The sequence below is a fragment of the Typopeltis vanoorti genome, chromosome 21 (assembly GCF_054136105.1).
Source record: "Typopeltis vanoorti isolate ZY-2024b chromosome 21, IOZ_Tvanoo_1.0, whole genome shotgun sequence".
Lineage (NCBI taxonomy): Eukaryota > Metazoa > Arthropoda > Arachnida > Uropygi > Thelyphonidae > Typopeltis > Typopeltis vanoorti.
Genome location: NC_143569.1, coordinates 102,294,861 through 102,320,144, shown reverse-complemented (window position 1 = coordinate 102,320,144; position 25,284 = coordinate 102,294,861). Strand labels below are relative to the sequence as shown.

The following is a 25,284-nucleotide window of genomic DNA, read 5'->3' as shown; positions in this document are numbered from 1 at the left end:
CTTATTACAACTTTTAAGTTTTTCTCGCTTTTTAAGGCGAACATATGGTAAGGGATAAGTTAGTCGTCTAGTTTTTTGGTGAGGTTTCTGAAGTCTGTAACTGTTTCGGGTTGAATTCGTATTCCTTCTGCTGTATTTCTGGCTGTAGATAACTTGATCTGGCTGTGTTTCATGATATTTGCTCTCCGACCAGTTTTCCTTCGATCGTAGGATAACTGGAGGGATGCGTTCTTTTTTTGTGTTGGTTGATGCGTCCATTGGTGTTTCCTGTTCTGCTGTGTCCGTAACCTTTCGTCTTTTGTTTCTGTTGATTACTTCGAAATCTTCAGTCTTGTCTTCTGAGTTAGAGTCCTGTTCTTGTGGGGAGGGTTCTGGTTGTTTAACTTCTAAGTCAGTGGGGCCATGAGTTCCTTCGTCGTTTGGTGGTGATTGTATGAGTGTTACAGTGCCAGGATATCTGGTTTCCAGTTCTAAACCTATCTTCCTGAAGAGTGTTATGAGTTGGTCGTAATTAAAGTTTGTAATGTTAGTTCCTCCATTTGGTTCTGCCGTTAATTGGTAGTGGATGGGTAATAGTAAATAGAAAATTTACTTACAATGTCCGGTTTTTCTTCCATGCACTTCTTTAGTTGTTCCGTTGTAGACGATCCTAATCCACTGCACATGAACTGATCACGAATTTAGTTCACGCAATCTATACTATATGCTATACTGTTCTAGTCGACTATAACATATACTATATACCCAATTGCCTTGAACTGCTGAGCTGCGTGAAGGATACACTATTGCCAACCCCCCCCCCCCCTGACGTAATGAGGTGAGAGGGCGCTTTATAAGATAGTCGTTTCTGGCGCACTTACATGATTTTGGAACAAAAAGTAGGTTGTGGTATTATCCTTCTGATGGTTTGTGCAAGTTAGACTTATTTGTGTTTATTGTTTTTTCATTTCGATTACGCGAGTGTCCTCTGTTTATTGGATCGGGTAAGTGTTTTAGAATTTACGTTTTTGTGATAAGTGGCTGGCAACCCGAGCTTCTTTGAGAATTTTTGCGGCTGTTCGGAGATAAATTCATTTTTTATGAAAGAAATTGAAGGTAGTAAATTTTTGTTTTTATTTTGAAGAAATAATACTAGAACGGAAGTTATTAGTACAGTATATTGTTATCCCTTGGATAACAATTAGTTCAGTATATTGTTATCTTGGCGAAAGAATTACTAATATTTTTCTGACAGTAGAATCCAATGGGTGGCGAAGTTCGCTGTTCGACTTGTACGATCTGAAGCGTAAATCAGAAATATTGTTTATTTTTTATTTTTTTTTTAACTACGGCTTGAAATATTTTGATGGAATGCAATTTTCTCCAAAAGAGTCCCCCCCCCCCAAAAAAAAAGATTTAATGGATTAGACTCGCCCATTAAAGAGAGGCGTGTTGGTGCGCTTATTAGAGAGAAAGTGTTGTAATGTTGATTTATAAAACTTTGTTTGTATATAGTGTTTCTCATAATCATTGTGAGAAAGTAATTCTGACCATTCAATATTATTCTTATTATTATTATTTCCCAAGACCTCGTAGAGTCAAAGACTCATCTGGGAAGTCCTTTTATCACACACACATCTCATCATACCGTGTCTTAAACATACTCAAATTCCCTACAGACACCACACTCTCAGGAAAGGCATTCCAATAATTCACAACTCTGCACGAAAAAAACCTGCCTCTCACACTCTCTTTATACAGTTTCCAGGGATGACTTCTGGTTCTCCCCTGATCTCCCACTATTCTCTGTAGAACTTCTCCACCACTGATCTTATAACAACCCCTTAACAACTTGTAGGTCTCTATCATATCTCCCCTCTTCCTTCTCTCCACCAGACTCTGCAAATTACATCTTCTCAATCTTTCCTCATACTCGACATTCCAGACGTCAGAAACTACCTTAGTCAGTCGCCTTTGGATCCTTTCCAACATCTCTTCATCCTTCTGAAAACCCGGTGACCAAATCTGGGCACAATAGTCCATGTGTGGCCTAATCAAATCCTTATACAATGGAACAAGAATCTCCCTACTTCTACACATCAGTGTCCTCTGCATCATTCCCAGAAGTCTTTGTGTTGTCTTCATAATTTTGGCGATGTGTCCCCTAAATTTTAGATCCTTATCCACTATCACCCCCAGATCTCTTATTTCCTCTACCTCCAACAATATATTCTCACCAAGCATAAATTCTGCATCCCATCTTTGTTTTCCAAATTTTAAAACCTTATTGTGAGTTTCTCATAATAATTATTACTGAATAATTAATCAGTAATATATTTTAATATCAGTGCAGAATAGAACACTCCCCTGGAATTTTCGAAACTTACAATTATCTGTTATCTAGATTTCGTATGTTTTGAAAATTCCGGAAGAGTGTGCTAATTCTGTGCTGATATCAGTAGCATTGTCTTGAATAGAAAAAGTTATTGAGACTGAAAAGACAGCGGGGGATGTGTTTGTGCCAGAAAGTTTGGGTCACTCAACCTAAGAGAAAAAAGCTTATTGCAAAACTTGAATGTTATTAAAGGTTATAAAGCAAAGTGAAATCTTGTGGGATTTGTTTGAGACAAGTTAGGACTGTGCTTGGGGCAGCACTGAAGTTCACTCTGATTATCCTCATCCTATTGGACAAATATATTAATGAATTGAGCACACACTCAATTCATTACAACCTTTTAATGAATTGAGTGTATTATAGAGTTTAATGTGAAGGAAGAAGAATATGGATGCAGGGGAGACACTTTGGTAATACATCATTGGTGATAAAATCTAAAGAAGGAGAAAAAAAACATACTCCACGATACATAATGAATGATGAGAAAACTGCCAATTTCATTTGCAAAGGTGGTAGACCTGTAAGATGCTAGTTTAGTAAAGAAACTTGACCTGATCATCAGTGAAGATGGCAATAGCAATGCTCATATAGCTGCTGTTGACATCTAAACCTTTTCTTCATGACCTTTCTCAAAAAGTAGTAGGGTAAGACAGGGATTCTGCTTTGGAACAGTAGTATCTGAATCCATGTTAGTTATTAGTGATAGACCTGTTGATGTGAAAATGTGACTTTTATAATCCCACTCACAAAAGGTTGGAAATATATTAGTGCTATTGGTGGAATTCTGAAACCCAGATCAGAATGGTTCTCACAATTTGGAGAGTGATAGACAGCAGGTGAATGCAGCAAACTGTGGAAGATCACAGCCATTGGCCTAGTGGTTAGCGTATCCGCTCTCCAGCCAAGAGGCAGTGGGTTGAAATACTGCTGTGGGCATGGATGTTTGTGATTATCTGTGAAAGACTAGTGGTGGGAGGTAGATGGCATTGGTGTAGTTCGTGGATTGAGTGGTGGAGACAGAGTTGTAGAGTAAGTGTCCTCCCGCAATGTCTTTGGACTCCTTGGAGGTGTCACGTGATAATAATAATGAAAACAACATTCGATGCATACCATTTTCTGATGAATGCTCATAGCCTATCCATTGTGCTAATGCATTACATATTTGCATTCTTCTGTATTTATTTATTGTACGCCAACACTTTGTAGAACCGACCTTGGCTTTGTGCCGAGAATAATCAATTCATGCTGAAAGGGAGAAAGAAATAAAGGATGCATGAATTGGCCACCAACTTGCGAAGTCACGTGCTTTATATATAAATTTTCCAACTGTTGTACAAGGAAAATAATTGCCACTTTAAGAATTAAAATTTTCATAAAAGAATTTTTTTTTTTTAATCCTTCTTACGTATTAAAAAAAGAGGAATTGTTTCAAGTGTAGTTTGATAGCTCAGTAGATTGTAGTTAAGGCTACCGGTTCTCTGAGAAATAAAAAGTCTAGGTGAGATTAGTGGATGTGAAAGATTGCTTTTTTTTTTTATGCATTATGACAGTTGCTGTTTTAGCTTGACATCTTGGTAAGTGTTAGAAGTATTTTGCTAGATCACAAAACATCCTAATAATGCATTGAGCCAGATTTCCTAGCTAATTAGTGTTTAGTCATGCTTAGTTATCTCTTCTTACCTGCATTACATATAAAGGAGGACAGAGGTTGGTTGGTTGTTTTGTACTTATGATCAATAACTCAAGTTATGTCTGTTAATTGTGTGTTCACATAGCTGGTTTGTTTTGCAGGGGAGAGAAGAGGGGAATAACCTGTCACCTCTTGAGACTAGCTAACTCACCTTGTTGAAAAGCCTTTATAAAATTTCCAAGCATCCTAGATGCGATTCAATCCCAGGGCTTTCCAACAAAAGGTATCAATACCAACTGAGCTATGGAGGGTTGTAGAAAGACATGGCAGAGAGAAAGGGGGGGGGGGAACAAACTGGAAATCCAACTCTGGTGAGTAAACATTGTGACATTTAACTTGGCAGTAAGTCATCCACCACCTAGTAAAAGATGGATCTGCCTCGAGTTAATAAATTCTTTTCTTGGTGTTATGTTAGTTTCATCAGCTCTTGTTGGAGATCAGCCAAACCTCAGTGACTACAGGAATCTTCAGTGCCATGCAATCCAAGGTAAAAAACGTTTTCCAAAAGTGAATTCTTGATGAGTGGAGTCTTGTGTATACAAGTAAATATACAGAAGAAAATAGCCTAAACAACTTCATTCAGGATCAACAATTATTAATAGAAAAAATTATATCCTGTTTTAAGATTATTCCCTGATGAAAACCAACAGTAAGATTTATGTAAGTATTCTTGAGAAACGGCTAAGAAAAATTGTGTTGGAGAACAAACTGGGTTCAGGCCAAACAGAGGTTGTCAGGATCAGATTTTCACTTTAAGATAAATAATTGAGAATTCATGGGAATATAACAAGGATCTGAAAAAGGCACATGAGAGAGTGCCAAGAAGGAAAGCTGTACAAAATGCTCCAGTTATATGGTATAATTGGAACATTATGTCAAGCAATGTATAGTCTCTATTTGAGTTGTAAATCACCACTTAGAATTGGAGGTACAGGAAGATGGTTTAATGTTAAGTCAGGCATGTGACAAGGATGTATCTCCATTGTTATTCATCTATGTTAAAGATACCAAGCTATTTTAAACCTGGTTTTACTCCATTCCCCAAGTAAGCAAACAAGTCAAGTTTGCACCTGCAAGTGTTGCAAGTCTAGCTGACCTTGCACGTAGTGCAAGACCAAGACAACTCATGGTAAAAGTAGAATAAGCTCTGATCACTAATCTTAATAGTTACCCTTAATGCAAAGCACATCTCCTGGAGGAGATGTATGATGCTTTGTATTAAAGGCAAGGGGCCACTACCCAGACTGGTTTCGACCTTTATTGAGGTGTATTTAAGTAAAGACCTCTCTAAAAATTAGGACGATCCCTAGACCACTCCATAGTGGCCGAAAGACCATCTAACTCAGCGTTGTTCCACTCAATGACAGGCTCACCCCATCACCGAGAAGAACTTCTCAGCGTTGGCTCTACCCAGTGGCAGGCTCACCCCACCACCACCAGCCAAAGCCATAATCTCAGCGGTGGCCCTACTCAGAGACAGGCAAAAACCTATCCCCAAGCAGAGCCCTGCTTTCGACCGCTATTTAAAAATTGCTATTAGCTGGTGATTGTTGTTGTCACTTATTAAACTTCTTGCTTAATAAATATGCTAACTTTAAGGTTACTTGTTCTTCGGTTTCGCAGGGAGTAAGTTCCAGGAAAAAAAGCAATAGATTAAGTTTAAAGTGATTAAAATTATATATTTTTTTTTATTTTTTTAAATGAAAGTTGATAATTTAATAATATTTAGTAATGAAATTTAATAAAATTAAGTTTTTTTTTTTTTTGCAAAGAGGAACTGAAAAAAGGACATGAGAAAAAACCAGCGCAAATAGCAAGGACAAACCTAAAGTAAGAAACAGCTGGGTGACATGAATGACCAATTTAAAACTGAAAGAAGCGGGGGAAGAGCTGCACCACCTTGATGTAGGCCTTCACAGCCCAGGTTCACAGGATACCCCCTCCTATGTGGACCAAACAGAAACAAAACTCAAATGATTTTTTTTTTTTTTTTTTTTTTCAAGAAGAACTTCTCGGTGTTGGCTCTACCCAGTGGCAGGCTCACCCCACCACCAGCCAGAGCCATAATCTCAGCGGTGGCCCTACTCAGAGACAGGCAAAAACCTATCCCCAAGCAGAGCCTCTCAAAGCCAGTCCCCACCAGTTCCGACCCCTATTGAGGTGTATTTAAGTAAAGACCTCTCTCTAAAAATTAGGACGATCCCTAGACCACTCCATTGTGACCGAAAGACCGTCCAACTCAGCATTGTTCCACTCAATGATAGACTCACCCCATCACCGAGAAGAACTTCTCAGCGTTGGCTCTACCCAGTGGCAGGCTCACCCCACCACCACCAGCCAAAGCCATAATCTCAGCGGTGGCCCTACTCAGAGACAGGCAAAAACCTATCCCCAAGCAGAGCCCTGCTTTCGACCGCTATTTAAAAATTGCTATTAGCTGGTGATTGTTGTTGTCACATATTAAACTTCTTGCTTAATAAATATGCTAACTTTAAGGTTACTTGTTCTTCGGTTTCGCAGGGAGTAAGTTCCAGGAAAAAAAGCAATAGATTAAGTTTAAAGTGATTAAAATTATATATTTTTTTTTATTTTTTTAAATGAAAGTTGATAATTTAATAATATTTAGTAATGAAATTTAATAAAATTAAGTTTTTTTTTTTTTTGCAAAGAGGAACTGAAAAAAGGACATGAGAAAAAACCAGCGCAAATAGCAAGGACAAACGTAAAGTAAGAAACAGCTGGGTGACATGAATGACCAATTTAAAACTGAAAGAAGCGGGGGAAGAGCTGCACCACCTTGATGTAGGCCTTCACAGCCCAGGTTCACAGGATACCCCCTCCTATGTGGACCAAACAGAAACAAAACTCAAAGGATTTTTTTTTTTTTTTTTTTTTTAACTAGCAGAGCTGTAATAATCTAGAGCCTTTTTGACATGTCAAAAATTAATTCTTCCTGTTCACTATTGTAGGTTTTAAGGATTAGCGTGGGTAGCTTGCCATTACCGTAGTAATTTACCGCTGCAAGGGCTCTGCGCAAAGCTATCCCCGCTTCATCGCCTCCATTCGGGCCTGGGTAGCAATCCTCACTCTCGATGTTATTTATATCTTCTATAAAGACATCGTTCCACTTTGTGCTGACCACGTTGGGTCCGTTTTTCCCTGTGAGTTGTAGTTCAATATCTCCGAAAACTTCTATCCCCTTTTTTAGCAGATTCTTCTGCTTGGAGTCCCCTTTGAGATAATGCAGTAATAATGAGTTCGCTTTCACGTAGAGGATCTCTGTGGGTTCTGGTATTGCCCTTGTTTCAGTTTTGCCTGGAGTTCCTTTATGAGGTTGTCCTATTACTTCTGAGACCTCTTCTTGTTCTTCTTTTGTTTCAATTTCAGCTCGTGTGTTGTTAGTAGGTGGTTTTTTGACCGATGAATCTTTGGTCTTCTTCGCTGACCGTGTGGTTACCCCTTCTGTTTCCTTTGGGCTCTCTTGTTTGTTCATTTTTCCAGTAGTGGTGGCATCCTCCGAATTCACAACCTTGTCTTTTTTTTTTTCCTTCTTTTTTCTTCATACTTTCTGGGTTTTTGCATGGAGATTTCTTAAAAGCTTCTGTTGTTGTAGTTTTATCTTTTTTCTGGCTCTTCGAGTCTTTTTCGTCCTCACTTGATGTCTCATTGCTTTCATTATACCATTTCTTGTGAGGCCGATTGGGGAGAGCTTCATCTGTTTTCTCTTTCTATTTCATTTAATGCTGTGAGTGCTGGAAAGACGTCCGGGTCTAAGATGTTTGTGCCTGTAGCTGTGTTGTCTGCGGTCAGTGAGTCTTGCCTTGTAGCTTCTGTGATTGGTGAAATAGTGCCTCCTGCTTTTTCTGCAAGTGTCTGACTAGGACAAACGTTGATTTTGTGGGTGGTGTCCCTACATTTCAGACAGGGTGCTTCACACTGGGATAGCGCATGTCCTACCCCCATGCAGTTCCTGCGCTTGTTCTTGGGGCAGTCCGCGCCTAAGTGCTCCAGTGATCCGCACCGAAAGCACTGTCTTTTTACACCCGGATAGCTAACCATCACCCAGGCTGATCCGATCATGACGAAGTTTGGGATTTCCTCCTCCATCATGATCGAGAACGAGACTTCTCCCGACTTCCACTGAGGAACCTCGGCATCCATGCCAATTTTTATGTCCTTCACGGCTCCCCATCTCGAGAAAACTTTGATTATGATATCTTTATCTTCTTCTAGATATTCTAACGGGAACCTTTCTATTTTGACTATTTTTGCAGCACTTCCAACCACAAAGGGATGAAAGACTTTTCCATTGCACTCTATACCACTCAGCAGTTGCTCACGTGTTGCAGCATTCACGCAAACGACCTGATATCCCCCCCCCCCCCATACGGTGTAAAACCGGAAATTTTGTCTGCCCCCACTCTATCTATGATGGTTTTCTCAAAAGTTCTCTTATGGATCTCTGTCTATTTCGAAACCGAGGGTTCTCACCCTCGGTAAAACCGAAGACATTGTTTTAAAAAAGAGAGGATGCCCCTATATCAAGTGTTGCAAGTTTAGCTGACCCTGCACGTAGTGCAAGACCCAGACTTAATATTTACCCTTAATGCAAAGCACATCTCCTGGAGGAGATGTGTTTTGCATTAAGGGCAAATATTAAGATTAGTGATCAGAGCTTATTCTACTTTTACCATGAGTTGCCTTTGGTCTTGCAGTACATGCAGGGTCAGCTAGACTTGCAACACTTGCAGGTGCAAACTTGACTTGTTTGCTTACTTGGGGAATGGAGTAAAACCAGGTTTAAAATAGCTTGGTATCTTTAACATTTATTATACCCAAGGTAAAATACTTTCTACATTATTCATCTATGTGATGAAGGAAAGAGGTAACCTAATATCCAAATTCGAGATGCTGATCTCAGTACTTCACTTTATGCAGATGATATGATATCCCTAAATAAATCCAGTATAAGTCTGCAGGATTCCCTGACTAAATTGAATAATTACTGTGAAAAATTTGGCATGAAAGTCAGCATTAAAAAGTAAAGACAGTGGAAATAGGCAGAAACATTGAAAACATCAACTATATCCTGAATGGAGAACCTATAGAACAAGTAAAACATTTCAGCTATTTAGTCCAATTTTTAGTGAAGATGGCAAATTAAATTTGGAAATAGGCAGCAGAATTAGCAGATCTGGTATGGTAGAAAATCATCTGAATAAATTTATATGGAAAAAGAAAGCGATTAGTCAAAACACTTAACTAGCTCTATACAAGACAGTGTTCAAACCAAACTCTTGATCAAAGACTGGAGACCACAGATGTGGGGGTCCTGACAAAGATTAAGGGACTGAACATCAGTGGCAGCAGCATATAAAAATTGGGATATTTGAAAAGAACTCAAATGTTGTTAGCATTCAGAAATGTGTTAGCGGTGCTAATTTCAAGTAGTGGTATGGCCACTTGAACAGAATGGGAGAGGAAATATTAGTTAAATAAGTGTTCATTGGCAGGAAAAAACCCAGCGAAAGACCAAAGTGTAGGTGGATTGATACAGTAAAAAAAAAAAAACGTGAAGACCGAAATATAAGATCTGATAATGTTGGAATGTTGACAGATAACAGACTAATCTGGAGGTAAATTGTTCATAGGAAGTTGGTAATGGTTTAACTTTTCATGTAGTACTATCATAAGCTCCTTTACCCCCCCCCCCTTTCGAGGGTATATGTCAGGAATTTCATTATGAAAACCAGCGGTCTAAAATTGAAAGCACTAATATAAGGTGAACGTATAGGCAATGTGCAGATGTTGATTTTCTGTTGGGTAGTATAGTACCACTGTAACCATTTTACCAAATGCTAAGTTCTTGTAAGTGCTTTCACTTAAAAAGCATTTTAAGTCTCAAAGACAGAAGACACATTGTTCTTGGCTATGAAACATTACATGATGTTCATTACTCTTTCTTTTAATATCTTATTGGTGTTGATTTTATGGTTTGGTTTTTACAGGTTTATTTATGAGAAATCAGTATTGAGGCTTGTTGATTTCATCCATGCTGTCACTAAGTATTTGCCATGATTAAAAGGTGCTGACAAAACCTTGCAAGTTGGCATAATTTTAGAGTCTTATTTCCCATTCCCATGCAAATAGTCTCTAAAACATAGGGGAGTTTTGATATAAAATGCTGTAAAATTGCCCTCATATCAGGAAAACAGCCATTCTTGTTCAATATAATGGTTATCCAATCAAGTCCATTAGAAGGCAAATTTTAAGCTTTTCTTCTCATTTCACTTATGCCATATCTTAATGTACAAGAAATGTATCTTGTATCTCTATATTGTTCCCTAATGATGCCAATTCAATTTTGAAATATAGGAAATAATCATGTTTACATTTTCATCTCCCCCCTATATATACAAAATATCATGAAGATATTTTTATGATATTTTGTATAGGCTGCTAAGATTACACAAAATTTTTCATGCCTTAATATGAGTAATTCAACATACAACATTAGCACCATGTTTATTGATTTGCAAAATGTGTGTGTGCAACTTTCTCTTTATGGTAAATATTATTATTATCAACACCCGACCTCCATGGAGTTAGACTCATCGTGGGAGGTACTCAGTATTGCATACAATGCTCATCCAACTGCGTCTTAAACTGATTCAATGTGTCCACATCCACAACACACTCAGGCAATGTATTCCACTCACCAACCACCCTTCATGCAAAGAACCTGCTTCTCACTCCTTTGCTCACACCCTCCTTATACAGTTTCCAGCAATGGCCTCTTGTTCTACTCCCCTCTCCAATTCTATGAGAAATCTCTTCCATGTTTACCTGATAACAACCCCTGACCAGTTTATATGTCTCAGTCATATCCCTCCACTCTTCCTCCTATTCACGAGGCTCTGCAACTTACATTCTCTCAAGCTGTCCTCGTACTCCACATTCCAAAGACCACTGACTACCGTTGTGAATCTTCTCTGTACCCTTTCCAACATATCCTCGTCATCACCATGAAAACCCGGCAACCAAATCTGTGCACAATAATTCATATGACAATGGAATCATATTTCTACATCTCGGGGTCCTCCCCATCATTGCCATTATCCGATGTGACGTCTACATAACTTGTGCAATGTGCCCCTGAATTTCAGGTCCTTGTCCACCATCACTCCTAGATCTCTCATCTCCTCTACTTCTGTTAAAGTTTCCCCACCAAGTGTGTACTTTGCATCCCATCTTTGCTGACCAAATCTCAAAATCTTACACTTGGCAACATTGAACTGATAGTTCCACTTACCTGCCCATTCATGCAATCTATTCAAGTCCTCTTGTAAGGCATTAACATCAGCCTGACATTGCTTTCCCCAGTTTTGCATCATCTACAAACAGCTGGATATCACTAGTTAAACCCAACCCAATATTATTAACATACAAATTGAACAACAATGGCCCCAAAACTGACCCCTGTGGCACACCACTGGTAACCTTTCTCTTTCGAGATACTTCACCCCCACATACAACTTTTTGATACCTATCTGACAGCTAGTCACTGATCCAACACAGAAGTCTGTTATCCAATTCCATCTCTTTCAATTTATTTAAGAGCTTGTCATGTTGCAGTCTATCAAAAGCCTTTGCAAAATCCAAGTACACCACTGTATATGCATCTCCTCTGTCCAAGGTATTTGTAAGTAAGTTAATGAAACATGATCTCCCCTTAACAAACCCATATTGATAACCACAGAGAATACTGCTGTTATCGACCCATTTCTGTATCCTACTTCTCACCAATCTTTCCAGCACCTAACCACAACTCCAGATATGTACAGACCAGTCTATAATTTGAAGCTACAGCCTTATCACCGCCTTTACAGTGGAACAATTTTACTCTCCTTTTTAGAATATAAAACTTTTCTAATAAGAATAAGTACAAGTCATAATATTTTTGGGTGCTTTTAAAAATCTATGTTTTCAAAACAAAAAGCAGAGACATATTTATTTTGTAGTTAGGTGAATTATCAGAATGTTAGAATTTTGGGAAAATGATTTTGTTCCATACATTTAATTCAGCTGGAGAAAAGAATGTCAGAATAAGGGAGACAGTCGCCCAACTGTATTTAACTAATCGCAACCACAGCATCTCTTTCATTCGTCTGGTCGGCCGTAAATTTTTAGCAATCTTTTGTCTCGAGCATAGTTCACATCTACACAATACGCATAAGGCTCGTGTTGTTTATATTTTATTGCATTTACATTGTAGTTCCCGTTTTATTGACATATTAACATTTTATATCTTTATTCTATATCTTTATATTTCATCCACTTAAATCAAACATTAATAAGTATATGAAATATAAAGATATAGAATAAAGATATAAAATGTTAATATGTCAATAAAACGGGAACTACAATGTAAATGCAATAAAATATAAACAACACGAGCCTTATGTGGTTGCGATTAGTTAAACATACAGTTGGGCGACTGTCTCCCTTATTCTGACATTCTTTTCTCCGGCTGAATTAAATGTATGGAACAAAATCATTTTCCCAAAATTCTAACATTCTGATAATTCACCTAACTACAAAATAAATATGTCTCTGCTTTTCGTTTTGAAAACATAGATTTTTAAAAGCACCCAAAAATATTATGACTTGTACTTATTCTTATTAGAAAAGTTTTATATTCTAAAAAGGAGAGTAAAATTGTTCCACTGTATAAAGGCGGTGATAAGGCTGTAGCTTCAAATTATAGACTGGTCTGTACGTATAATAAATTTAGTTTAATCCTTTATCCAAGTGTGAGCAAACAAAGTTTGCACCTGAAAGTATTTTCAGGATTGGGGTAAGGTGGTACAACACTGGGAACTCATTGCAAAGGTGGAGCAAGCTAACATCAATCCTATCTCAGTATCTCCCATAATGCAAAACACATCTCCTTGCAGATATGTATAATATTATGCATTAAGGGAAGGGCCACTACCCAGACTAGTTTCGACCTTTATTGAGGTCTCTTCGGTGATAGCCAGGCCCAAGCGAAGATACCAGGCAGAAGCATTAGCAAGGTCATCTTTACCTATATAGGAGTTGCCAAACGGTGTGCCACCTTTTTATTAAATTACTCTGGATTTAGAGAAAGATGTTGAAAGTTTATTTTTCACTTGGTTAGACTCTAATGAATTTAGTTTAATCCTTTATCCAAGTGTGAGCAAACAAAGTTTGCACCTGAAAGTATCTTCAGGATTGTGGTAAGGTGGTACAACACCGGACAACTTGTTGCAAAGGTGGAGCAAGCTAACATCCCTCCTATCTCGGTATCTCCCATAATGCAAAACCCATCTCCTTGCAGATATGTATAATGTTATGCATTAAGGGAAGGGCCACTGAAGATACTTTCAGGTGCAAACTTTGTGTGCTCACACTTGGATAAAGGATTAAATTTATTATAGTCTAACCAAGTGAAAAATAAACTTTCAACATCTTTCTCTAAATCCAGAGTAATTTAATAAAAAAAAAAGGTGGCACACCGTTTCATAACTCCTATAGGTAGAGATGACCTTGCTAATGCTTCTGCCTGGTATCTTCATTTGGCCTGGCTCCCACTGAAGAGACCTCAATAAAGGTCGAAACTAGTCTGGGTAGTGGCCCTTCCCTTAATGCATAACATTATACATATCCACAAGGAGATGTTTTGCATTATGGGAGATACTGAGATAGGATTGATGTTAGCTTGCTCCACCTTTGCAATGAGTTGCCCGGTGTTGTACCACCTTACTCCAGTCCTGAAGATACTTTCAGGCGCAAACTTTGTTTGCTCACACTTGGATAAAGGATTAAACTAAATTTATTATAGTCTAACCAAGTGAAAAATAAACTTTCAGCATCTTTCTCTAAGTGTTATGTGTTTAAGTGTTGTTATTAGAATTCTATTTATTTGATGTATGTATAAACATTTATGTTATCTACATTAATAAATCAGATTCAAATAAATATTTATTTTAAAATACATAATGTTAACGAATAAAATTTATTTCTCTTAACCCTTAATTCTACAAAATTTATTGTGTCCCAATTTTTTGTTTTCAAAAGATGGGATCCCTAACCTAAAGATAATCACGAACATTGCCCATGGCAAGATCCACATCTGTAGTTGGAGAGTTTGTATGTTTAACCTCTCATCAAGGAATCTACATAAATTAAAATGCCAAAAAATTATATTCATAATTTAATCCTTCATCCAAATGTAAGCAAACAAAGTTTGCACATGAAGTATCTTCATTACTGGGCTACTTGTATGTAGAGGCTAATGATTCATTACTAATAATGACATTTCCTGTGTAAAACTTTTATCATAGGCACAAATTTCTCAATGTTGAAAGTTTTTTTCACTTGGTCATACTATAGATTAAAGATACCAAGAAATTATTTCTTCTCATCTTTAATTTATAGTATAACCAAGTGAAGAAACTTTCAACATCTATCTAGAGTAATTTAATAATAAGGTGGTATAATTTTTCACATACGTATATATGGGGAAATATGACTTCTGCTTTACTTTATCCTTGGTATCCCTTCTGGGTCTAGCTCTCACTCATGAGACCTCAATAAAGACCTCAAAACTTCTGCAGATAGTGGCCCTTGCCATAGCATTATACGCACCCTAAACAATGTGAAGTTATTGTCTTCTAGTATCCCTGTCTTGAAGATACTTCATGTGCAAACTTTATTTGCTTACACTTAGATAAAGGATTGAGACAACAATATGATTTCTTGGTCTTTAATTTATTGCACAAATGTCTCTTTGTCCAGTTCCTCTTTTAATATTTGCAAAAGCCGAGGGTGAAAGAAATGATAGTTGTGGTGGGAACAAGTGAATTGAAAGGAGATAAATTTGATATGAGAGAGGACTTGAAGGAATTATTAAAGGTAGCGAAAGAAAAGAGTGACAGAGTTAGAATAGGGAGTCTGTTGCCACTGTATGACAGAGAAGAGTAGGAGGGTCATAATCGCAAATGACTTTATGCGCAGTCTATGCAGACGGTGTGGTGTGGAGTGAGTTTGTTGGGCGAAAGGAATTGTACAAGATGGATGGCTTGCATTTGAATGGATTTGGTGTGCAAAGACTGGAAAAAGTGTTGCTGAATGAAGTGAAAATGGATGTGCAAAATCAGGGAAACTAGAACTATTAAGGAGGAGGGGGGGGAATGGATATGCAAACATCAGTGAGGCAGTTGAGTGTAAAAATGTATATAATGTGCCCGAGCCACTATGCAGAACAAGAAATCGGAATGGGATAGTTAGTATAATGTATCAAGATAAGAGTGGGACAAATGAACCTCTCATTTCATGTATACCAGGAGTAATAGGAACAATAAGGAAGAATTTTTGGCCTTGGTCAGCTCTTCCTGGCCACAGGTTATTGGCATTAGCGAAACATGGCTGACAGAAGATGATATAGTTAGTGGGATAGAATGTGTAGGATATAGTGTGTTCAGGAGGGACAAAGAGAATAAAATGGGGGAGGAGTGTTATTGATGATAGCCGATGAACTGCAGCCAAGGAGAATAGAAGTTATATTGCAGGATAGTGAAAAGAGCTCATTTGAGGTTATTTTGTGTGATATTGAGACTAGCAGAACAAATATACAGTTGAGTGCTGCTATAGACCAGGTGAAAATACTTCTGTAGCAGAAAAAAAAAAATTTCTGCTACAGAAGTTCGACAGAATCAACAATATTATTGTCATATTTCTTTTTCTCATCTGGGAGAAAAACTGTAAAATGTCACTCTTATAATTGTATCAGATGTTATAATGGCAAAAATAATAATAATAAAAAAATCATTTGTACCTTCTTTTCAAAACAGAAAGAAAGAACATTGTAAATTCACCAAATAAAAAAGAAAATACTACATTTGTTTCTTGTAATACAAAGAAGAAATCATTGACCATAAGATGGTAGAATACAAGAGGGCAAAAATCTGTAGATTGATTACATTATAACTAATAGAGAAATCATATCAGAAAAAATTATTTATGTAAGAGTTCTAACATCAGCAAATATAACGACATTTTCTTCGAGTTTAGATATGTGGCATTGTTGAAGTAATTAAACCTTTGCTACTATTTACACTAAAATGAATGGACATGTTTCCCAAAGTGATTTGTGTTCGTAACAGTTGTCTTGCGAACAATTCATAAAATAAATTCTCTGAAATATCTGCAGTTTGAATAAGTATAATCTTCCCCCCTCCCCAAAAAATAAGATTATGCATATGCTCCTTTTCTTTTAAAATAATTCAAGTCCTCTTTTTCAAGATAATTGTGTGAAATAATTTATAATTTTTCGATAATAAAAATGAAACTGATCATTATAAATTAAGAACTTATTTTAGCATAAATACTATATCAGCCTGTAAAAGAAATGTCTGTATTTTTTTCTGTGTTAGGATGTCTACTAATCAACAATTGAAAACGAAACACGACATTCTTAATGTATCTCGCACTACAGCTTGAGGCACTTTAGTGTCCCCTTCTGGCTAAGTGTTCTCTCTTTTCTTTCTTTCTAAATAGCACTGAGAGTAATCTAAGCCTTTACCTTTTCCTCCAGCTAAGAGGATTACTATCAATTATTTCTAAGAAGTAGATTACTTCAGAAATGGCAACCAGAAGCATAAGTAGAAGTAAAAAATTTAGATTATTTTAAGAAAAAGAAACAAAAATATTACTACTGAACTTTCTTTTGTGTAGTACGCTTTGCATGGTGAAAATATAGCATAGTATTTCTAAAATTTCAAATCATTTCAGCAGACAGTAGAACAGCTGGTTTTAGATTGCAAAGAAATAGTACAGAATTAGAAGCCTTCAGAGTACAATATTATTGCCTTATTTCTTTTGTTGAAACGGTAAAATGAAGTAATAGATTTTGGTATTACTGTCTGGAAATGTTTTCGAACCTGTAGAAATTTAGAGTGGTTATGTAATTGAATTCCAGGAGGGGTGGGTGTAAGCATTAGAAAATCTTCAAAATGCATAAATTTTGAATCATTCTGTATATGATATCCTTCATATTATATTCTCAACATATCTACGGTGATTACGCACTGAATATTATCGTAATGTGCATCCTACAAAAAAAAAGGCGATGAATCTCTGCTAAAACATCATTGGATATAAATTTTTGATACTAAAAAGACCCCCAGTCAGAAACCTAGTTATGCAATATAACATCATTTGTTGTTCATAAAAAAAGAAAGTAAAAGGTTGTATTTATTTCAATAAATATTTTAAAATATAAATATGTGACATAATATGTTCAATGCAAACATTTGAAAATTCTCAAAAAGTTGTTTCTATATTGTGAGTAAAGTGCAAGAACAACCAGTGCAACTGTTCTGTTGCAGTGACTTGAAGAATGAATTTTTATAATACAGCAAATTTACTATTAACTAAATAGATTCATTGCAAAAGCTGATTGATGGTCATTTCAGGATTGATTATTTTTGCACATGTGAAATTTGTTTCAATTTTTGGGAAGAAGTGCAATAAATCATTTTAGATGCAAAAAAGTCAAATATCTTAGGACAGTAAAGGAAATTCCAAGTGAAACAGTGTGCGTAAAGACAGGCAGTAACAGTTAATCCACTAATGGCTCTAAAATAGCCATAAAGGGATTAACGGCAAAGGGACGTAATGGCATGATAAAAGGATGCTGATGAAAGTTTTGATCCATGCAGAATGCTATGGTATTTCATCCACCTCAGCCGGTAGGAAGGTTAAAACAAATTACCCAACTAATGATTGGCAATTTGCTATGTTTGTTGTTGTGAATGTCAACTGTATAATAATTTTATTCTTTTTTGACTCTGTTGATGCTGTAATAGAAAAAGCTTGTCATATCTCTACTGTATCTAAATAATAGTACAAATCCTATTTAATCTTTTAAAGTTTTTTCTATAATTGAGTACATATTCTGTAATTTAAAATTTAAATTTTTTTCATTTTTCAGGAAGGAAAAAGAGGGGAAAGAGTAATGTAATCTCCTGAAAGAAGAATAGAACAGTTTTGAAGAATAATACATGGTACACATTAAAAAAAGAGAGAGATCGTAATACAGGGATTACACATCACTTTAAAATACTTCCAAACAAAGAAACAACTTTAGCCATATAATCAAGGATTCTGAAAGCATGAAGATAACTGGTGGTAGAACTTCCCGGAAAAATAGTTTGCAAGCTAATAAAACCCTCAACATATACACTAAGTTAAAAACAAAGAAACCTTTAACAGTGCAAGTTGAGACTAATGTGCAGGAGAAATCTGCCTTTGTTTGTCAAATATGTTCCAAGCCATTTTTAGCATTATCTAGTCTGAAAAGGCACTTAATAATTCATACCCATGGTAAACAGTTTTCATGTGGAATATGTGGAAATTCATATTTAACATCAAGTGACTTAAAAACACATGAATTAGTTCATGCACAGGTGAAACCCTTTTGTTGTGAAACTTGTGGCAAGACGTTTTTAACATCAAGTCATTTTAAAACCCACTCTGTAATTCACAGTCAAGAAGAGAAACCCTTTTCTTGTGAGACTTGTGGCAGAAGATTTTTTCATGCATGCCATTTAAAAAGGCATTTTCAAGTTCATACTCAGGAGAAACCCTATTTGTGTGGATCATGTGGGAAATCATTTTCAACTTCAAGTTATCTAAAAACACACTTATTAATTCATAAACAAAGAAATGCATTTTTTTGTGAAAGATGTGACAAGACATTTTCATCTTCAAATGCATTAAAAACACACTTCTCAGTTCATACTAAAGAAAAACCATTTTTGTGCAAAACATGTGGCCAGACATTTTCAAGAGGAGGTTCTTTGAAAATACACTTATCGGTTCATACTGAAGAGAAGCCTTTTTCTTGTAAAATTTGTGGTAGAGCATTTTCAAGAGCAGGTTATCTAAAAACACACCTGCTAGTTCATACTCAAGAGCGGCCCTTTACTTGTGTAACTTGTGCTAAGACATTTTCTCGATCATCTCATTTAAAAAGACATCTGATAGTTCATACTCGAAAGATCATTCGTTTGTGCAAAATGTAGCAAGGCATTTTCTTCATCAACCTACTTAAAAAAGCATGTATTAATTCATCATTGAGACTTTTTTGATGTTTTATTTTATTATTTCTTAAACTAATGAGATCTTATTAAAATCAAGAGGTGTAAGTGCTTGTTAACTCGATCATCAATATTGTCTGTGTTAGCCTTACCAAGAATTCAGGTTTATGTATTTATTTAATAGATTTCAAATAAAGCTGCAAGCAGGTTGTTAGCACTTGTTATTTATGTTATTTACACTTCATATATACTTTTCTTTTTAAATCTTGATGTGTGTGCTAGTTTTATATCAATTTCTCTTTTCCCCTCTTCATGTTGAGTCCATACACAAATTGGTTGATGTCTGCTGCTAAACTGCAGTAGGAAAATTTTCAAATCCAGAAAAGGATAAAAACTAATGCTTTAGAAGCTTATGATCTTAATAATTATGCCTTAGTAATTATTGAATGTAGACTAGAAGTTAACATGGATGATTCACCTGAACTTATGTCACTTCTATACTCTAGTTACAAGGAGGAGGCAACATTTACTTTTCAGTTGGTAACATCAAGGCCTGCTAAAAGCCATCCTTTGGTCTACCTGCCACTCTGTAACTGGATTGCCAGCTTCCTATCTGTCATTCACTGTGAATCTATTTTAGCCTTTGTTTCAGTAATGGCAATTATGTCTACATGATACTTTATCAGTCCTGCAAGTTCAATTTTCTTTCCATTGATACTACTTATGCTAATGGTTCCTAACTTCAATTCTTATAATGTTGGGTTTGTTCTTCATGGTGTTCAGTCAGAGTTTGTTCCAGTAGCTGGTTTCCAGGTGAAAACAGGAAGAAGTTATTTAACTGGTCAACATCCCAGCTGGAATGAACTCTCCTACTCATTTCTGGCTTAAGCCAGTAGAGAGTAATTTAGTCGGATAAAATTCAAATTGCCAGCCCATCCTTGTTCATTTAATAGCCAGTGGGTACCTACCAATAGTGCATCATTTAAAGGTGAAGTTCTAGTCAGTTCTTGTATTCCTTAAAGGCAATGTGGAGGACTGCTCTCAGTTATCTAGTTTTGACTGTAACCCCTTCCCCTAATCAGTTTATTATAATTGAATGCATTTAGAAATATGTGGATGTTTTCGTGTGATGTCAAGGACATCACACTAAAAACAATATTTGAAATACAATGGAACTTCGATTTATGAACCGCTCAACATACAAACTTTTTTCATATCCCATCTTGACCTCCAGATATGAACTGTGATGCTTTTCTTTTCAAATGAACTAAAGCCTGTTTTACATTATACTTATTTTAATTTTTTTATGCACATTTAGCTGAGCGTGTGCGGAACTGTTTCTAGTGTAACGATTGTTGTTACTACATCGTATTTATCTGAAATACAATGATTGCTGCGTGCATTTGCTTTTTTGTGTATGTTTTGGTATTTGTGTAAACAAACAATACACTTCGTGAAGTTTTTTTAGGTTTGTATTATGTGTACTGCATGTATTTCTTTTTATAAGTGACATGTTTTATTGTAGCTTCATGTTTATTTTCTGAACAGTCTACCAGATGTGTCATTTCACCGAACAGCATATTATTTTCAACAGGGGGCCAAATAAGACAAGAAAATCACTATAAATTAAGAGATTGTGGGAAAATGTGAGAAAAGAGTCAGGCAAAGTGATTTGTGGAAGCGGTATGACCTGTCCAAATCCACCATAGCTACAATTGTGAAGAAAGCGGATTTTTACAAGGAACTGGATGTGGCCAAAGGAGTATCTATCATGTCATCTCAAAGAAATAAAGTTATGGAAGAAATGGAAACTTTACTACTTGTCTGGATTAATGACATGCAACTGAAAGGAGATAATGTATCTCAAAACATGATCTGTTTACAAGCTCAAATTATTTACAAAGATCTTTTGCAAACTTGCCATCCACTAACAGTCACAAAGACATTGGCATAGGGTTTAAAGCTAGCAAAGGAAGGTTTGAGAAATTCAAGAGTAGAACTAGTGTCTGTGGTGTTAGACACAGAGAAGGTGCTAGTGCTGACAAGGAAGCTGCTGAAAAGTTCATGAAGGGAAGGATTCAGGAGATTACAGGCCAGAACAAGTTTTAACTGCAATGAAATGGCATTTCTGGAAGAAAATGTCTAAGAGAACATTCATCACTAAGGAGGAAATGGCAGTGCCATGACACAGGCTAATGAAAGACAGACTAACTTTGCTTTTTCATGCCAGTGGTGACATGAAGATAAAATTTCTGTTGGTTTACCACTCTGAAAATCCTAGTCTTTAAAAAAGCAGAAAGTTAACAGGCACAAACTCAGCATTATGTGGAGAGGTAACAGTAGAGCCTGGGTAACCAGGCAATTCTTCTGTGGGTGGATGACAGGTCTTTGCTCCCACAGTGAAATGGTATCTACAAGAAAAGGGTCTGCCTGAGAAAGTTCTTATAATGAACTATGCTCTAGCACATCCACAGTTGGAAGATTTGGATGAAGAGTTTTTCATCAAAATTAAGTTCTTGCCTCCTAATACCACCACTCCTACAACCAATAGATCAATATGTTATTTCCAACTTCAAAAAGCTTTATACCAAAACTCCTTTCCAAAGATATTTCGAAGTTATCACTGACACAGAATTAACCCTCAGGGAATTATGGAAGAATCACTTCAATATTCTTTATTGTTTGCCTCTTATTAGTCGAACATTGGAGGATATTTCTGTAAGAACTCCAAAATCAGCCTGGAAAAAGTTATGCCCAACTGTGTCTAAGGAACTGCATTGGAAGGACCTCAAAGCAAAATTGACATTGTTGATACAGTTGTCTCCCTTGGCAAGACCATGCATTTGGAAGTTGATGAAGCAGACAGAGGAGCACAAAGCTCGCCACTGAAGAAGTATAGGAGATAAGAGAGCAGGAAAAACAAAGGGATGAGGAAAAGTAAATTTTTTTTTTTTACAATTTAATGGAAGATTATTTTAATACTAATCATGTAAAACCAAAGATTTGATAAATAAAAATATATAATGGTATACAAAATGGATATTTATAGTGTAAAAAATCCTCACTCCATTTCTTTGCATTTTCTTCATTTAGTGAGAATAGTTTTTATTTTTTGAATCTGGGAATGGATTAATTGATTTCCAATAAGATATAATGGAAAATTGGGTTTCCAGATACGAACCGCGATCAGGAACGAATTAGCTTCGTAAGTCGAGAAGGTACCACTATATGCATTTTGAAAAATGAAAAACACTTTCTGAACTGCGCATGGTCATTAGTCAGCCTGGTCGGTCAAGGGTAAGCTAGTATATTTATTCTCCAACCAAGCAGCTGCAGGTTCGAACACCTCTCCTGTGATGGATATTTGTGATTGTCCTACTAAGTGTAGAAACAGCATCTGCAACGACTTTCTAGTAGAAGGCTTCATTCTCAAAAGCCAACGAGGTACAGGAGTGACCATACGGTACCAAAATGACATCACGTGTGAATAACTGAATAACTTAAATATTGGGACAAGTTTGATATGATATAATAAGATGTTATCAAAAGTGCTTTCTTAAACCATAAAATTAATTCAGATATAGAAATAAACAGCATTTCAGTTACCTCTTCTGATTAATGTGGCTGTTAAAAGGGTAGCCAATTATGTGCAAGCAGGTAATGGTTAGGATGTTGAAAGTTGCTTACTCTCTCTCCATGGATATAATGTTAAGTCTATTTCTATGTTTTCATCTAACCAAAACAAAACATTCAACACCTGTGACTTGGTGCTATAAATTAAAGCCATCGCAATGTATAAGCCAAATGAAGCAAAATATAAAAGACATGCTTTCATATATGGGCTTCACCAACATCCATGGCATAAATTTAAACGTATATGATGTCATCACTTATAGGCTTTACCAACATCCATGGCATAAATTTAAACATATATGATGTCATCACTTACAGACATCGACCTGACCTACTTTGGGGAGGAGCTAAATTGCAGCCACATCGACCACATTCAATGTCCAGATGCATTATTTGAGTCATATGTAGGCATATATGCCTTTAAGAAATCGACATTAGCCACAGATCGCCTAATAATTTAGAAACCTGTTCTGACAAAGTTTCATTGTGTTATTCATTAACATTGTTCTGCTGTACGAGTATTTACTGCTTTCCAAATTCCACATATCAGCTGACATTTTCATATTTAAGAAACTTGATCTCTTAATGTCCGGCTAAAAGGTAATCTCAATGTGCATAATTCAAAATAGTTTCCTCGTTGCAACACCAATGACCAAGCTGGATATGATGCAGAAGGTATGCTGTTGCCATGATGCAATGCAAATAGTTCATCTGCCTATCCGAATTCCTGAAAGCACTCCTAACATTCTTGAACTTTCTTAACCAAATCCCTTTCCAGACAAACCATAAACGTCGCATCTCCACTCACTAACTCAGATACTTATCCCCAGCCTCATATTCTTTGTGACTATAACTGGGTTGGCCTACTTTCGGTTCCACAGTTATAGTATGCATCTGCTTTCCTGACCCAAATACTCTGAGCGAGTCGGTGAAATTATTCTCACTACCACGATGGTCTGCATTTCTTCTACCCAATATTCTCATTAATGGTTGAAGTTCTGGTTCAATACAGTAGAGACTAAAGTCGAACAGAAAAACGGCAGATGGCATGTAACAAGAATTCACAGCATTTTACTCAGCTGATCGTGAAACAAATAGAAAACAACCATCAGCTAATCCAAATCTGGCTAGAAAGGTGAATAGCAGAAAACTTCTCTTGTCCAAATGGAAGTCATAGCTTCTAGCACCTTGCAAAAGACATTAAAGGCAAATTATCCAGCAAAAGTCAGAAAAATAACTTGGAAACGTTTGAGTATAAATTGAGAGAAATCAATATCACTCCATTATATACCCATATATGTTTGCCCTAGTACTAACACCTTTGTCATCTGTATAATATTCTGTAGTCAGCTGGCAGTTAACCCAATGCATGGAAGCAAGTGAGTATATATATATATAAATATATATTTGTTCCAAAACAGGGAGATAGGTCCTGCAGTCGATCAACAGATCATTTCCAATCACCTCAATCCTCTCCATTCTTTTGGAGAAAATTAGCAATAGTCGACTTCTCCACTGCCTAGAGTCCAAGTAATCAGCAATAATAAAATGCAGTCTAGATCAATGGCTGACCTCTTAGCATATATCAGCAATCGCAGGATACATTTCCATGAAAAGATTCGTTCAAAGAAACATGTGCTTTAGATCTTGACATATGTAGCTCCTTTGATAGAGTTTTGGCATCTAGACTTGAGAAGCAAACTGCCTTCCTCCAATCTATCGGTCACTTTTTTTATAGCCAGCTTTCTCTCTGATTGTGCACTGCTGTCACACTTTACTTTAAAGTGTTGTTCGCACTTTACCTTGAAGCTTCGTTCCAGGGCATGAGTGCCTTAGGATTGTTTTGTCACATACTCTTTCTGATATACATAAACAATCCACTTTTAATCAGCATTATTCTTATCCCTACGTCTTTCATAACAGTTGTGATAACTCGCCTGTGGACACGCGCATTTACAGACAAGAATACTTAGGGGCATAGGGATAACCACCTTATCCTCGAGATGGTTGTGAAGTCCACAGGTAAAGAACCTCAATGGTTCATGAAAAGCTTAAGACATAAGTGGGTGTCACAAAAGAATATTGTGATTATGCACCCCTTTGCTTCTCAACTTAAGCACACGTTTATGGAGGGCCTTAAGTGACAGTTGATTTTCATTGCCGGTCAGATATTCCATTGTACACGAACATTGCGACTGATGATCAATAATGATTTCCATACCACCTTCCAGTGGTACCAAGATAACCTGGTCACCTTCAGTGCTACCAGAATGCAATCTTGCGTTTTCTCCTGCAAAGGGGTCCCATTTCTCTTCAATACACAAATATAGATCTGATCTGATCCTGTTTTACACAAGAAAGGATTGATCTCCCTCTCTATTTTATATATATGGCGGAGTGATTAGCGTAACCGCTCTCCAGCTGCAGGTTCGAATTCTGGGCATGGATGATTGTGATTATCT

The 25,284-nt window shown here is 36.6% G+C and overlaps 1 protein-coding gene across 3 annotated transcripts; it reads left to right on the top strand.

Annotated features, from left to right (window-relative positions):
* Window positions 1-825: 825 nt before the first annotated feature.
* Window positions 826-19,406, top strand: LOC150095159 (uncharacterized). Of its 3 annotated transcripts, none has more exons than XM_090411439.1 (2): window positions 826-878; window positions 18,082-19,406. In XM_090411439.1, the coding sequence occupies exon 2, from the start codon at window positions 18,263-18,265 to the stop codon at window positions 19,172-19,174; it is 912 nt and encodes a 303-aa protein (XP_090267565.1). In that variant the 5' UTR covers window positions 826-878; window positions 18,082-18,262; the 3' UTR covers window positions 19,175-19,406. The 3 variants fall into 3 exon arrangements, with proteins under 3 accessions (XP_090267565.1, XP_090267563.1, XP_090267564.1); XM_090411437.1 differs by having other exon boundaries at window positions 865-983; XM_090411438.1 differs by lacking the exon at window positions 826-878 and adding an exon at window positions 993-1,095.
* The last annotated feature ends 5,878 nt before the right edge of the window (window positions 19,407-25,284 follow it).